This window comes from Perognathus longimembris, chromosome 1 (genome assembly GCF_023159225.1).
Source record: "Perognathus longimembris pacificus isolate PPM17 chromosome 1, ASM2315922v1, whole genome shotgun sequence".
NCBI classification, from domain to species: Eukaryota; Metazoa; Chordata; class Mammalia; order Rodentia; family Heteromyidae; genus Perognathus; species Perognathus longimembris.
The window spans coordinates 67,584,770-67,599,870 of record NC_063161.1 but is presented as its reverse complement, the minus strand read 5'-3'; the positions used below and the strand labels follow the sequence as shown (position 1 = coordinate 67,599,870).

Sequence of the window (15,101 nt, the reverse complement as noted above, 5' to 3'; positions counted from 1 at the left end):
AGCTGGGTAGTACAGGGGAAAGAGGACTTTGCCCAAAAAGAGTGGGGAAGCAAGCCAACCAGAAAGGCAGTGCCCACAAGGCTCCTGTGCCATACAGCCTTTGCTTTATTAACAGTTGGCAGAGGGGCTGGGAATATGGTCTAGTGGCAAGAGTGCTTGCCTTGTATACATGAAGCCCTGGGTTTGATTCCTCAGCACCACATATGTAGAAAACGGCCAGAAGTGGTGCTGTGGCTCAAGTGGCAGAGCGCTAGCCTTGACCATAAAAACGAAGCCAGGGACGGTGCTCAGGCCCTGAGTCCAAGCCCCAGAACTGGCAAAAAAAAAATTAAAAAATAATAAATAAAAGTTGGCAGAGGAAAGCTGTTACCAAAAGAGAAAGTTATAAACTAGCTGCCTATGGCTCATGCCAGTAATCCTAGCCACTCAAGAAGCTGAGATCTTAGGCTGAATCACAGTTGGAAGTTACTCCAGGCAAGAAAGTTCCTGGGATTCTTCTCTCTAATTCCAGCAAAAAAAGCTGGAAATGGAGCTGTGGCTCAAATAGTAGAACACTAGCCTTGGGCAAAAGGCTAAGGGACAGCTCCTAGTCCCTGAGTTCAAGTTCCAGTACAAGCATAAAAAAATTACATAAATAAATAATAAAAATAAAAGCTGGCAGGGGAAAGTATCAGCATAAAGAGAAAGTTCTAAGCCAGGTGCCTGTAGCTCATACCTATAATTCTAGCTGCTCAGGAAGCTGAGATCTGAGGATTGCAATTTAAAGCTGGCCTGGGCAGGAAAGACCATGAGACTCTTTCTATCTCCAATTAACTATCAAAAAGCCGCAGGTAGAGCTGTACAGCTCAAGTGGTAGAGTGAAAAGCCACGTGAGAATGCAAGACTCAAGACTGAGTTTAAGCCTCAGCATGGTACGCGCACGCGCACATACACACACACACACAAACACACACACACACACACGAGAGTAAGTCTTGAAATGTGCATCCCTTTGTGTAGGTCTACCAGCTCCGTGGCATTCCCAAGCTGCTGCAGCTGCTCAAGGTTCAGAATGAAGATGTTCAGCGAGCCGTGTGTGGGGCCTTGAGGAACCTGGTATTTGAAGATAATGACAACAAGGTGGAGGTGGCTGAACTCAATGGGGTTCCCAGGCTGCTGCAGGTGCTGAAGCAAACCCAGGACTTGGAGACTAAGAAGCAAATAACAGGTAGCAGCACTGCACACAAAAGCCTGGCGGTTGGGTGAGGTTGTGTGTTTTCCTTGGGTTTCCTGGAAGAGATGATTGATAGGCTCATTGTTATCCAAGAGATAACTTTCAGGAACTTATTTCATGCTGGCCTACAGCCCAGAAGCCATCATGTCTGAACCCTTTTTTTTTTTTCCTGAAGTGAAAAATATTCTGAAGTTTTTAGTTGATGTTTTCTGTGTTGTTGTTGTTGGTGGTGGGTTTTGTTGTGGGGGGGAGGGGGGTCCTGGAACTTCTGCTCAGGGCCTGACTGCTGTCCCTGAATTTTTTTTTGCTCAAGGCTAATATTCTACCACTTGAGTCATATCTCTTCGTCTAGCTTTTTGCTGGTTAATTGGAGATAACAGTTTCACAGACTTTCCTGCTCGGGCTGACTTTGAACCATGATTCTCAGATTTCAGCCTCCCAATTAGGATTATAAGTAAGCCATTTGTACCTGGCTTCTTAATGTTTTTAATTAGAAATTTTATGTATCTTTGATTAAATGTCTTTAAAACAACTTCTTGATAAGATTTTTCCACCTGGAAATTCTATGAAATTCACACTAAAAAGCCAGCTTTGTAGTCGAAGAATGTGTAGGGTTCAGTGGCCCTGGTGCATAACAACAAGCACCAAACCCAGCTGGGCATTGGTGGCTCAGGCGGGTAGTCTTAGCTACACAAGAGGCTGAGATGTGAAGGATCATGATTCAGAGCCAGCCCATGCAGAAATGTCCGAGAGACTCCTAGCTCCAGTTAACCAGCAAAGGGCCAGAAATGGAGATGCGACTCAAGGGGTAGAGCACCAGCTTTTAGCAGACAAAGGTAAGCAAGAACTCACAAAAAGCAAATCCATATGTTTGCATGTATGATTAAGTTCAGCATGGATTGTTTATATTCACTAGGAAAGAATGTAAACTCTGGTCTTTCAGTGCCAGTTTAAGGGGCAGACTCCTCTCCCCAATGAAAACTTTGAAGATCAAAGACACCCTTCCACCCCACATGCCCCCAGATGGTTTTCTCTATCAAGGGAGTGTAGTTGGTTCTGTTACTTTAATTGACAAGAGATCACTGCATCTTCAACTTGCTAAGTAGTGAGCATGTGCTGGTAAGCTCAGGACCTGTACAACAGACACATCAGGGTAAGAATGGAGCAGGGGAAGGGGCACTGATGACTCACACCTGTAATCCTAGCTATTCAGGAAGCTGAGATCCAAGGATCAGGGCTTGAAGCCACACGGGGCAGGAAAATCTGCAAGAATTAATTGGAGAATTAACCACCAAAAAGCCAGAAGTGGAGCTGTGGCTCAATGGTAGAGTGCCAACCTTGAACAAAAAATATCAGGCAGCACTTAGGCCCTGAGTTCAAGGCCCAGGACTGGCATGTGCGCACATGCACGCACATGCACACACACGAATGGAGCAGGGCTTTATGCAGAAGTAAGCAGGGTTTTATGCAAGGTAAGTCAGGGGTGGTAGTCTGTGAGTTTTAAAAACTGCATATTTACCTCTGTCTGTTTTTGGAAACATTTAATTGGACTGTTACTTTAATAAAATACCAAACATATTTTGCCATAAAACATTCATTGTGCACCTTTAGATCCTGTGTGTGTGTGTGTGTGTGTGTGTGTGTGTGTGTGTGTGTGTGTGTTGTTTTTGGGGTTTTTTCCCCCCCAAGGCTCTGACTCAAGCTTTTCTAATGCGTGTTTTTGCTCATTGGCTGGCATTCCAACCCCATATTTTGTTGTATTCTGTGTTCAAAATGTGGGCCACCAAGTATTCTGGGTTTATAGATAGTTTGGAATTACAAAGATCAGTCTTTGTAATAGTCTGATATTCTAAAATTTATGTCAAGGCATTTAAACATGCTAGAGAGATCAAAGAATAAGTTCCACTGAGACCACTTTAAAAAAAAAAAGACTAAAAAGACACACACACCCCTTTCTTTTTAGTTCTTTTTGTGCAGGTCCTGGGCCTTGAATTTAGTTGCCTGGGCACTGTCTGTCAGCTGTTTTGCGCCAAGTTAGTGCTCTGCCATTTAAGCCATGGCTTCACTGTGGCTTGTTTGATGATTAATTGGAGATGAGAGTCTAAGGGATGTATCTGCCCAGGCTGGTTTTGAACTACAGCCTTCTGATGAGTAAGCTAGGATTACAGCCCTGAGCTACCAGGCCTGGCTCATTTTCCTTTCTGGTTTTTTTGTTTGTTTGTTTGTTTGTTTGTTTTTTATGCCAGTACTGGGATTTGCTCTTGGCTTCGCTCTCTCCCTTAGCTCAATGGAGTGCTTTATCACTTGAGCCACACCTTCACACCACCAGCTTTTTGCTTGTTAATTAGGAGAGAAAAGTCTCACAAACTTGTCTTCCAAGACAGCTTAGAATGTTTATCTTCAGATCTTAGCCTCTGTGGGGAGTAGTCTTAGATTACAGGGGTGAGCCTCTGGGCTGTTATCTCTCTTATAATTGCTGAGAATTAAAACTATGTCCCTCAGTCCAATTCAGTTCCTTTTCTTTTGGCTGTAATGAAAGCCTGGGGGTAGAGAAAGCACAGGCAGGCATGCTATAATGAAGGCTATAATAACAGAAACTTAGGTACCATAAATAAATGGACCAGAAGTTAAAGAGAAACAAATGAAAACCTAAACCTTAAATATAATGTGCGCAAATCTAGAATGGGATCTACAATGAAACATCTCTATTCAGAGGTTTCTTGGTGCTAGAAATTAAGGCAAGGAAGATATGTTTAATCTCTTAAGGAGGGGACATACTGTGTACCAGAGCTGGTGTAGAACCTGCTGTCCTTCTGCGTCAGCCTCCTGAAGTTTTCGGATTTCAGGCAAGAGCCATCACATCCAGATATATTTCCCTAACCATACCAGAGCCCCAGGGCCTAAGGAGAGCTAGAGAAGTACTCCTCCACTTCAATAAGCCCATAACTCGGTAGCTGGGGTAGGGCACACACCACCATGTCTTACTAGAATATTTTTAAAAATATACCTCTGATCATATAAAATAGTATTTACTGAAATGAACTTCAGGACACGGAAACATGAGGGTTTTTTCTTTGTTTTGTTTTCTTTTTGCCTTGTTCATTTATCTGTCTTTGGGAGGGAATGGGGAGCACAGAAATGGAGGGACAAATGCTGAACAAGTGCAGCAGTGGTGCTCACTGGACACTGTGTTGAAAATGAACTTTACAACTTGTGGGTGGGACAGGAGGGGAAAACTAGGAGGAGCAAGGGAAGGGGTGACATTGCCCAAAAGGAAAAGTACACTGTACCTGGCTTATGTAACTGTAACCATTCTGTACATCATCCTTACAATGAAAAAAATTTTTAAATCTAAAAAACATTTAGTATGTACTACTTGGGAAATGAACCATGTAACCTGTAGACAGGGACAAGATGGAGAATGTGGGCAGAAAGCAAAGTAAGATGTGACATTGTCCAAAAAAGAAATGTAGTCATTACCTGACTTATGAAGTGGTAACCTCTTAATAATAATAAAAATATATTTAAAAATAATAAAAAGTAAAAAACTTCTTTGTGGGCAGGGACAGGAGGAAGAAACTGGGGGAGAGTGAAGGAATGGGCAACATTGTCCAAGAAGGAAATGTGCTCATTTTCTGACCTATGAAATGGTAACCCCTCTGTATAATACCCTTAATAACAACAATAAAGTTATATTGAAAATTTTTCAAAGATAGGCATCAGTGGTTCACACCTATAATCCTAGCTACTTAGGAGGCTGAAATCTGAGGATCTTGGTTCAAAGCCAGCCCAGGCAGGAAGGTTTGTGAGTTCCCTATCTCTAAAAAACTGCTTTAAAAAACAAAAAAGCTGGGGCTGGGAATGTGGCTTAGTGGCAGAGAGCTTTTTTATCTTGCATGAAGCCCTGGGTTCAATTCCTTAGTACCACAGAAACAGAAAAGGCTGGAAGTGGCACTGTGGCCCAAGTGGTAGAGTGTTAGCCTTGAGCAAAAGAAGGGATGCAAGTGCCCTGAGTTCAAGCCCCATAACAACAACAACAAAAATAGCTGTGGCTCAAGTGGTAGAGCTCTAGCATTTAGCAAAAGAAGTCAGGGACAGTGCCCAAGGCCTGAGTTCAAGTCCCAGGACCAATGCCAAAATAATACTATTAATTAATAAATAATAGTGATTATTGAATTAATTATTTAAAAGAATAAAAATTCCCACCAGGCATCAGTGGCTCAAGCCTATAGTCCTGAGGCTTATGGTAGCTACTAGAGTGGCTAGGACTATCCTAGCTACTCAGGAGGCTGAAATCTGAGGATCAAGGTTTGAAAGTCACCTTGTAAACAAAAACCTCAGAAACTCTGAGCTCCAGTTAACCAACAAAAAGCTGGAAGTAAAGATGTGGCTCAAGTGGTATAGTACCAGTCTTGAGCAGTAAAGCCAATGGAGTGTGCAAGGCCCTGAGTTCAAGCCTAGGCTTGAAGTCCAGTATAGGCACATATACCAAAGAGAAGCTACAGATTCCTGTAATCCATTCTAAGGTGGGTTTGGGATGCAGCCCAAGTCTGTGATTTTGATTTGATACCGGTCCATTTGAAATCTGCTACTCTAGCTATAATTTCAGAATAGATGCTGGTTGACGTTTTGGTAAGGGACGAACTGATTTTTGTCCCACCCTTCCCCTCATTTATCCCCATTTTTCCTGCCCCTGATAATTAAGCTGGATCTACAGCTGTGTAAGTTTTGCTGTTTTTTGTTTTTTTTTTTCAAAGTCAACCAGAATTTTCTTCCTTAGAAAAGTCCACTTGTTGGTTTTGGCTTGCCTGCCATCTTTACAGGCAATGCTAACTAATTTGTTTAAATTTGCCCTTCTTGCCTGGTGGCTCACATCTGTCATCTGAGCTACACTGGAGACGGAGATCTGTGGATTGTAGTTTGAAACCAGCAGGAGCAGAAAAGTCTGTGAGACTCTGATCTCCACTAACCAGCAAAAAGCTGGAAGTGAAGGTATGGCTCAAGTGGTAGGATACCAGCATTGAGAGGATAAAACTAAGAGAGTGTGAGGCCCTGAGTTCAAGCTCCACTACTGGCACAAAACCAAAAAATACTATTAAAGGAAAATTCCACTCTTTCTGTTTAAATTAATCTGGCTTGTTTTTATTGTAAAGTATATTTTTCCTTTGAATGCCTGTTTAGTCTTTTTTATAAAAGAGGAAATGTCCTGTCTTTATGTTTCACATTTCTAAGCTTTGCAGACAGAGACTACTAATTTGTTTGCTTATTTAAGAACTTGGGAAGCTTTCTCTCCCAGCCCCCTCTCTTTTCTCTGCCTTTCTTTCATAGCTAAGTAACACAAACTCAGCTTCAGACCTGCCTTTGATTGCATTCAACTGCCTTCTGAGGCTTGATGCTGTCTCCCTTCCCAGCCCTCTTAAGATGAGGCAGGAGGAGTGAAATCATTGTTTTGCAAACCCCATGGCTCAGGGACCCTGCTCAGCACTAACCCTAGACACAAGTTTTATCAGGAAAAGACTTTTGCAAGCCAGAAATCCACTCCTAACCAGATAGCTGACCCACTGTCCCTATGTTTAATGGAGACTGTGTGTGGGCTGCAGTGAAAATTTGGTTCCTGTTCCCAAGCTGAGTGCTGGGAACAGTATTACAGGCCTGTAATCCTAGAATGCCCATTAAAAGATCGTGGGACAAAGCCAGTCTGGGCAGGAAAGTCTGTGAGACTCTTATCTCCAAAGAACTAGCAAAAAGCCAAAAATGGCGCTGTGGCTCAAGTGGTAGAGTGCCAGCCTTGAGCACCCGGGCCCTCACTTCAAGCCCCAGGACTGGCACACACCAGAAGAAAAAGAAAAAGAAGACCCAAACATTAGCCTAAAGTACATTAGGCCTAAACTGAAGGATCCTAATACAAATGTGGTTGTGTAAGTAATAAACTTTTAACTGTATTAACTGTTATGTCCATCATGAAAAATGACCTTCTAAACTACTAAAGAGGCTGAAATCTGAGGATAGAGGTTCAAAGCCAGCCCAAGCAGGAAGAGTCCATGAGACACTTACTTCCAATAAATGAGCAGAGGGCTGGGAATATGGCCTAGTGGCAAGAGTGCTTGCCTCCTACACATGAAGCTCTGGGTTCGATTCCCTAGCACCATATATATGGAAAACGGCCAGAAGGGGCGCTGTGGCTCAGGTGGCAGAGTGCTAGCCTTGAGCGGGAAGAAGCCAGGGATGGTGCTCAGGCCCTGAGTCCAAGGCCCAGGACTAGCCAAAAAAAAAGAGCAGAAAGTCAAAAGTAAAGGTGTGGCTCAAGTGGTAGTGGAACCTTGAGCAAAAAGCTAAGCAAGAGCTCAAAGCCCTGAGTTAAAGCCCAAGTACCAGCACAAAAAGAAAGAAAAAGAAAAGTAGGAATTACCTCTGATTCTGTTTCTCTCCTTCCACATTCAAATGAAGCCACGGACCACCAAAGCTCAGGGTTTGGGGTAGTGGTGAGCACCAGCAGATATGACACAGGCAGAAGGCTCTGGGTTTTGTTTCTTTGTTTGGTGCTGATATTAGAGTTTGGGTTTTTTTTTTTGTTTTTTTTTTTTTTTTTTTTTTGCCAGTCCTGGGCCTTGGACTCAGGGCCTGAGCACTGTCCCTGGCTTCTTCCCGCTCAAGGCTAGCACTCCGCCACTTGAGCCACAGCGCCGCTTCTGGCCGTTTTCTGTATATGTGGTGCTGGGGAATCGAACGTAGGGCCTCGTGTATCTGAGGCAGGCACTCTTGCCACTAGGCTATATCCCCAGCCCGATATTAGAGTTTGAACTCAAGGCTGGAGCTCTATCTCCTGAGCCACAGCTCTACTCCCTGCTCTTTGCTGATAATTTATAGATAAAAGTCTCTCAGATTTATCTGCCCGGGCTAGCATCAGACCTCCATCCTCAGATCTCAGCCTCCTGAGTACCTAGGATTCCAGGCATAAGCCACTAGTGCCTACCCTGGCATGTTTACATACATGGTCCAGATACTGTAGTTTAGTCAACTAAAATGTGTTGGTAAATATATGCCAGGTCGCGTGCTGGTGGCTCACACCTGGAATCCTAGCGATCTGAGGATCACAATTTGAAACCAGCCCTGACAGAGAAGGCCATGAGACTAATTAACCACCAGAAAACTGGAAGTGACACTGTGGCTCAAGTGGTAGAGTGCTAGCCTTGAGCTAAAAGCTCAGGGACAGTGCCGATTGACAAAATAAAATAGAATAAACAAACATAGGCCTAGGTCTTTATATGTGTTTGTATGGGAAGTTGTGTTTGGTGTCTAAGATCTATCTATGAGAGAAAACATGCATCCTTGTCTTTTGAGGCTTGAAGTTCTTTGTTCATCATTCATCCATTTCCCTGCTAGTGATATAATTTCTTCCTAATGGCTATATGAAATTCCATTGTGATATACACACACACACACACACACACACACACACACACATATATATACACATATATGTTATTGTTGTTATTTTTCTTCAGGTACTGGGATTTGAACTACTTGAGCCACATCTCCTCTTCCACCTTTTTGGTGGTTAACTGAAGATAGGAGTCTCACAGACTTTCCTTCCTGGGCTGGCTTTGAACTGCATTCCTCAGATCTTAGCCTCCTGAGTAACTAGTTAGGATTACAGGTGTGAGCTACTGGTACCCAGCTACTATGTTTGTTTTGTTTTGTTTTGTTTTTGTTTCCAGTTATTCATTGTGGTGCATCTGTGCTGTTTCCATAACTTGGCTTTTGTGACCTGGGCTGCTGTGAACATGGGTGCACAGGTGTCTTTGTTGTTCTTTTTTTTTGGGGGGGGGGGCTTGGACTCAGGGCCTGAGCACTGTCCCTGGCTTCTTTTTGCTCAAGGCTAGTACTCTGCCACTTGAGCCACAGCGCCCCTTCTGGCCATTTTCTGTATATGTGGTGCTGGGGAATTGAACCCAGGGCCTCATGTATAGGAGGCAAGCACTCTTGCCACTAGGCCATATCCCCAGCCCATGTTGTTCTTGACAAATCCTGCACAATTGCATGTCATAAGAGGTGTGTGTTTAATTGTTTTTAAGGAACAGCTTCCATGACCATGTATGTACTCAGCAAACAACATGCTCTTTCTGCTCACCCCCAGCCCCACACCCTTTTGGTTCCAGTGTTAGTCCTGGAGCAGACCACCTTCCATGAACATCTCCATGGCTCCTGGGACCCCATTCTGCGCCTTCCGTGGACTCCTCCACGGCTCCTGGAGCCCCACCCTACACCGCTCTCATCCTAGCTCCACTCTTCTAGGTTTGCTGTGGAATTTGTCCTCCAGTGACAAACTCAAGAATCTCATGATAACAGAAGCCCTGCTCACTCTGACCGAGAATATCATCATCCCCTTCTCTGGGTGGCCTGAAGGAGATTATCCCAAAGCAAATGGCCTGCTGGATTTTGATATATTCTACAATGTCACCGGATGCTTCAGGTAAAGCTGTCCCCGTCTCCCTGTCCCTCGGCAGTCCATGAGAAGTCTGCCTTTCAGTCATTCCTCTAATTACATGGTTCAATACAAGATGACATTATTTTAATTTGCCAGTCCTGGGGCTTGAGCTCAGGGCCTGAGCACTGTCCCTGTGCTTCTTTTGCTCAAGGCTAGCACTCTACCACTTGAACCAGAGCACCACTTCCAACTTTTTTCTGTTTATGTGGTACTGAGGAATCGAACCCAGGGCTTCATGTATGCTAGGCAAGCACTCTACCACTAAGCCACATTCCCAGTCCCAAGAGGATTTTTTTTTAACTTCAGAGAATTTTCTAGTATGTACCAAATGTAAATACAGTATACTTCAATTACTACTCCATATAGAGCATTCTTCGTGTGTGTGTGTGTGTGTGTGTGTGTGTGTGCGCTGGTACTAAGGCTTAGACTGAGGACACTCAGTTTTTCCCCTCAAGGCTAGTGCTCTACCACTTATACCATACCTTCACTTTCAGCTTTTTGCTGGGTAATTGGACTTAAGATTTTCTTGAATTTACCTGCCCAGGATCCTCAGCCTCCTGAGTAGCTAGGATTACAGGTGTGAGCCACTGGAACCCAGCTAATGATATTTGAGCCACAACGCTACTTCCAGCTTTTTCTGTTTATGTGGTGCTGAGGAATCGAACCCAGGGTTTCATGCATGCAAGGCAAGCACTCTACCACTAAGCCATATTCCCACTCTGGTTTGGTTTTTTTCTTGTCTTTTTTTTTTTTTCTGGTCCTGGGGCTTGAACTCAGTGCCTGAGCACTTCCCCTGAGCTTCTTCTCCTTAAGACTAGCACTCTACCACTTGAGCCATAGCACCACTTCCAGCCTTTTCTGAGTAGTTTATTGGAAATGAGTCTCACAGACTTTCCTGCCCAGGCTGGCTTCAAACTGTGATCTTCAGCTCTCAGCCTCCTGAGTAGCTAGGCTTACAGGTGTGAGCCATCAGCGCCCAGTTTGTTTGTTTTTTTTATATTAACACTCAGAACTGTTTTTGCTGTGTCCTAAAGGTTCTAGTGGGTCGTGTTTTCATTTTCATTAGATTTCCAGGAACTTTTTTATTTCTCCCTTATGTCTTCAATAGTAGCTGCGTTAAATGAGATATCTAAAGTGTGGCTATTCCTTCCTGCTTTGGAGAGCCACTTGCTTGGGGTTTTCTTTTCCATCTTTTTACCCCAAGCCTATGTTTGACTTTGTCAGTATGATATGTTTCCTTGCGTGAGAAAGCCAGAAAAGAGGAAGAGGCCCTGGGCCAAGCCCCAGTACCACACCCCTGGTTCCTTGTGCCGTGGTTATTCGGAGGTAGGATCTTGCTTTTGCCCTAGGTGGCATGTGCTCCAGTCCTCACTACTGCCCACTGAAGCTTAAACGACAGATAGACAGACAAAACCACTCTCAGCTTCTTCTGTTGAGATCATGTCTTATGTATTTATTTTTTTCCTCCAAGATGGCCTAGCACCTCAGTCCTTCTGTTTTCAACCCCGCACATTAGCTGGGTTAACAAGTGCTCCACAATGTCTGTCTATTGCCTGAGAGTTGAGTCTTAGGAACTTTTTGCCCAGGCTGACTTCACACCAAAATTCTTCCTGTCATGGCTTTCTCATCTCCATCTACCGAATGGCTAGGATTACAAGTGGGCACCATTGATGCCCAGCCAGGTTGTATATTTTGTTCTACCTCCCAATATTGTTTCAGTTTGCAGACTGAATCGTTTATTTTGGCTGATGTTTGTTGATGTTGATTGCAGAATAACAGACTAGTCCTTTTGGTCTAGAGATTTTATTCCTCTGTTTAATTCAAATGAGTTTCTCAGCCTTTGTTGCAGGCAACTCTAAGCTACCCATACTGCTTTCTCTTGGTTAGACAAGGCCCAACTGTTTGATATGTATCAGTTGAGAATTGAGCAAAAGCTTTGACCTACATCTCACATACCCAGAGGAAGGAAGAAGCTTCCTTATCTAACAGTGTCTTGTAAAGTCACTCCTCAGGTCTCAATGGAGTCCATCACTTTCTCTTCAGCACTTGATGGATGGCATGGCTGGGAGCCTTCCTACAGAACTTACAGTGTGTGGTTTTAGGAGGCCTCTCATTGTTAGAGAACACTGGGTTGCAGCCATGACTTTCTAAAGCCATTATTGAGGTGGTCACACTCTCAAGTTACTGACTCCACCTTAAGGCTGGTCTTATAGCCACCCAGTTCTGACATATGATGTACATAAGCCTGATATGTGAAAAACTGCACCATTATCAGGTAATGATAGCTCTGTTTTAAAAATAAATTCTGCCTCTTTAAATTATGTCTTTCTTTGATAAAAGTGTCTCAGAAGGATGCATAAGGCCCTGAGTTCAACCCCAGTCTGGCACAATATTAATTCTTAATCACCAATTTATTAATAATTATTAATTATGCAATTTTATTATAATTAATTCTTAACAGTGTACATAGTTTTTGTAATTACTTAATTATAAGTCATACATGTGTATCCTGGTGTACATTGCTTCTCCAGGCCATTTGACCACACACTGAACTCTGACCTTAACCTGTTTGTGTTATAAGGATCTTCTGTGCAGGCAGGAAAGCCAGGTGTACATGAGAGGATCCTTGCCCACCATGCCCACACACACCTGACCATGGAAGGGCCAGTGAAAAGCTGCTTACAAATAGCTAATTCTGATTTTCACTACTAGGTTGTCATAAGGGATGATTCGGAATGAATCTATAGTACCCTAGCTTTAGATTTTTTTTTTTTTTTTGCAAATTACAGATCATGAACTTGTAAATTCCAATATATCTAGTTAGCACCAAATCATAGATTTTTTTTTGTTGTTGTTGATTGTGGGGCTTGAACTCTGGGTCTGGACACTGCCCCTGAGCTCTTCAGCTCAAGGCTAGTGCTCTACCACTTGAGCCACAGCGCTGCTTCTGGTTTTCTGGTGGTTAATTGGAGATAAGAGTCTCATAGACTTCCTGCTCCAACTGGCTTTGAACTGTGATCCTCAGATCCTAGCCTCCTGAGTAGCTAGAATGACAGGTGTGAACCACCATGGCCAGCTCCAATAGCAAACTCTCTGTGCTGGATGTGAATGGAGCAAAACCTGCCCTCAGCCCCAGTGGAGGTGGAGAAGTCCTGAACGAAGCTCTGAGTAAAAGACCGTTGCTGTTTCAAGTTCATCTCCTCCTTCCTTTCTACCTCTCCAAATGCCCCAGTCTTGAAACTTTAACCCCAGAACAAAGACCTGGGTTTTATTGTTTGGAGTTTTTGTTGTTTGTTTGGTGGTTGGCTTTTGGTTATTTGCTTTTTTTGTTTGTTTGTTTGTTTTGCTGGTCCTGGGACTTGAACTCAAGCCTGGAGATAAGCATCTTAGACTTTCCTGCACAGGCTGCCTTCAAACTGTGATCCTCAGATCTCAGTCTCCTGAGTAGCTAGGGTTACAGGCATAAGTCACCAGCACCTGGCTAAGATGATTCTTCTGATATGTTTTCATTTATAGTTTAGAGATGTTTTCCTTGTAAACTTCCATTGAGTTACCTACAGGAAATGGTAAGAAATGGATATTTCTAAGTTTTCAGGATCAATTCTGACTAAATGTGACCATGTTAAATTCTTGAAAAATGTTAAAAAAAAAAAAAGATAGCTGTATTACTTTCTGTAGATTGCTGGTTCTTTTCAGTGGTATAAGTAAGAAATTCCCTTCTCTGTAATGGCTTCCATTCATGGATGAAGTGCTATAAAATCAGTGGTCCTTATCAGTTATATTTCTGGGTAGCTGAGTAAGGTGGGAAGTATGTTTGGTATGCAGGGGTAAGTGCTGGGGCAGTGGGATTTCATGCACTTTCTGTCAGCGAAGGCATCAACTGCCAGAAGCCCTGATAAGTCTGATTCCCAGCAAGTAGGATCTGGATAACATCCAGGTACAGAACATCAGTTAGTATGCATGAACCAGCAGCACTGCCAATTTGAACAACCCCTGGAGTAAACCAACTCACATCCCATCTGCAGAGCCTGCCATGGGTTCAGCAGGCATGAGACAGACCTTTTTTTTTTTTTTTTTTTTGTGGCCAGTCCTGGGGCTTGGACTCAGGGCCTGAGCACTGTCCCTGGCTTCTTTTTGCTCAAGGCTAGCACTCTGCCAACTTGAGCCACGGTGCCACTTCTGGCCATTTCTATATATATGTGGTACTGAGGAATCGAACCTAGGGCTTCATGTATACGAGGCAAGCACTCTTCCCACTAGGCCATATTCCCAGTCCCTCGAGACAGACCTTTTGATTTGTCAAAGCAGTTTTAAGCTGGGTGCTGGTGGCTCACACTGTCATCCTAGCTCCTAAGAATATTGAGATCTGAGGATTGCAGTTCGAAGTCAGCCTGGTCATGAAAGTTGGTGAGACTCTTACCTCCAGTAAACTACACAGAAAAAGCCAAAGTGGTGCTGTGGCACAAGTGGTAGTCTAGAGTTGAATACAAAGAGGCTCAGGAACAGCACCCAGGCCATGAGTTCAAGCCTCAGGACTGGCAAAAAAGAAGAAGAAAAAAGAAAGAAAAATTTCAAAGTTCAACAACCATTTAACTAGATATTTTTTAATCTTTCTTTGTTTTTTGATACTGAGGACAGAAATAAGGACATTGTATTTGCTAGGCAAGTGCTTTGCCACTGAACTACATTCCAACACTCAGCAACTACTTAATTGTTAGTATATTTTTAGTTTTCAGTGTGTTAGTCCTATCTCTTCTACTAAGTTGAGTCTCAGCGAGTGCTGGCTTTACAGAGCTTGACCTATTAGTTGGATGTATAGGATTCATGGAGCAGCGACCTCCATCCCCCCGTCTCCTTTCTTCTTCTTTTTTTTCTAATAATTTATTTATTAATTAAATAAAAATTTTTTGACAAGGTGTTGTGCACAAGGGGTACAGTTACATAGTAGGGCAGTGTGTACATTTCTTGTGATATCTTACACCCTGTTTTTCTTTCCCTTCCCTAGTCAGGTAGACATATATACAATATACAGTGTACCAAGAACATATACAGTACCCATGTGGCCTACTCCAAAGAAAATTTGCCTAGGGCTTTAAATGTAATGTCGACAGTAGACAATATGTCGACAATAGTCTTATATGAATATACATACATAGCTTTTGAGCTATTGTGATCCACTGAGAGGTCTATTTTTGACCTTTATATGTTGAGTAGTTGTTTGGTTTTAGTTACATAATGTAGGGTCGCTGCCCCAATCCAGTGGGATATACCATTTGACAAGAAGTTTTTTTGGTTTCGCAGACTTGGTCCCTACTGCCTCCCCCTCCCCCCTCCTTAACAGTCATATATCAAGGAGATCATGCCCCTTTGTTTTCTGTGTTCTAGGCTTGTCTCACTCAA

At 43.2% G+C, this 15,101-nt stretch overlaps 1 protein-coding gene across 1 annotated transcript in view; it reads left to right on the top strand.

Moving 5' to 3' along the window:
* The window catches only part of Pkp2 (plakophilin 2), a 65,203-nt gene that overhangs the window by 30,403 nt on the left and 19,699 nt on the right, over positions 1–15,101 (top strand). The window contains exons 5-6 of the mRNA XM_048367132.1: positions 1,000–1,207; positions 9,509–9,686. Coding sequence (XP_048223089.1) covers positions 1,000–1,207; positions 9,509–9,686 — 386 coding nt within the window. The remainder of the gene's footprint in view (positions 1–999; positions 1,208–9,508; positions 9,687–15,101) is intronic.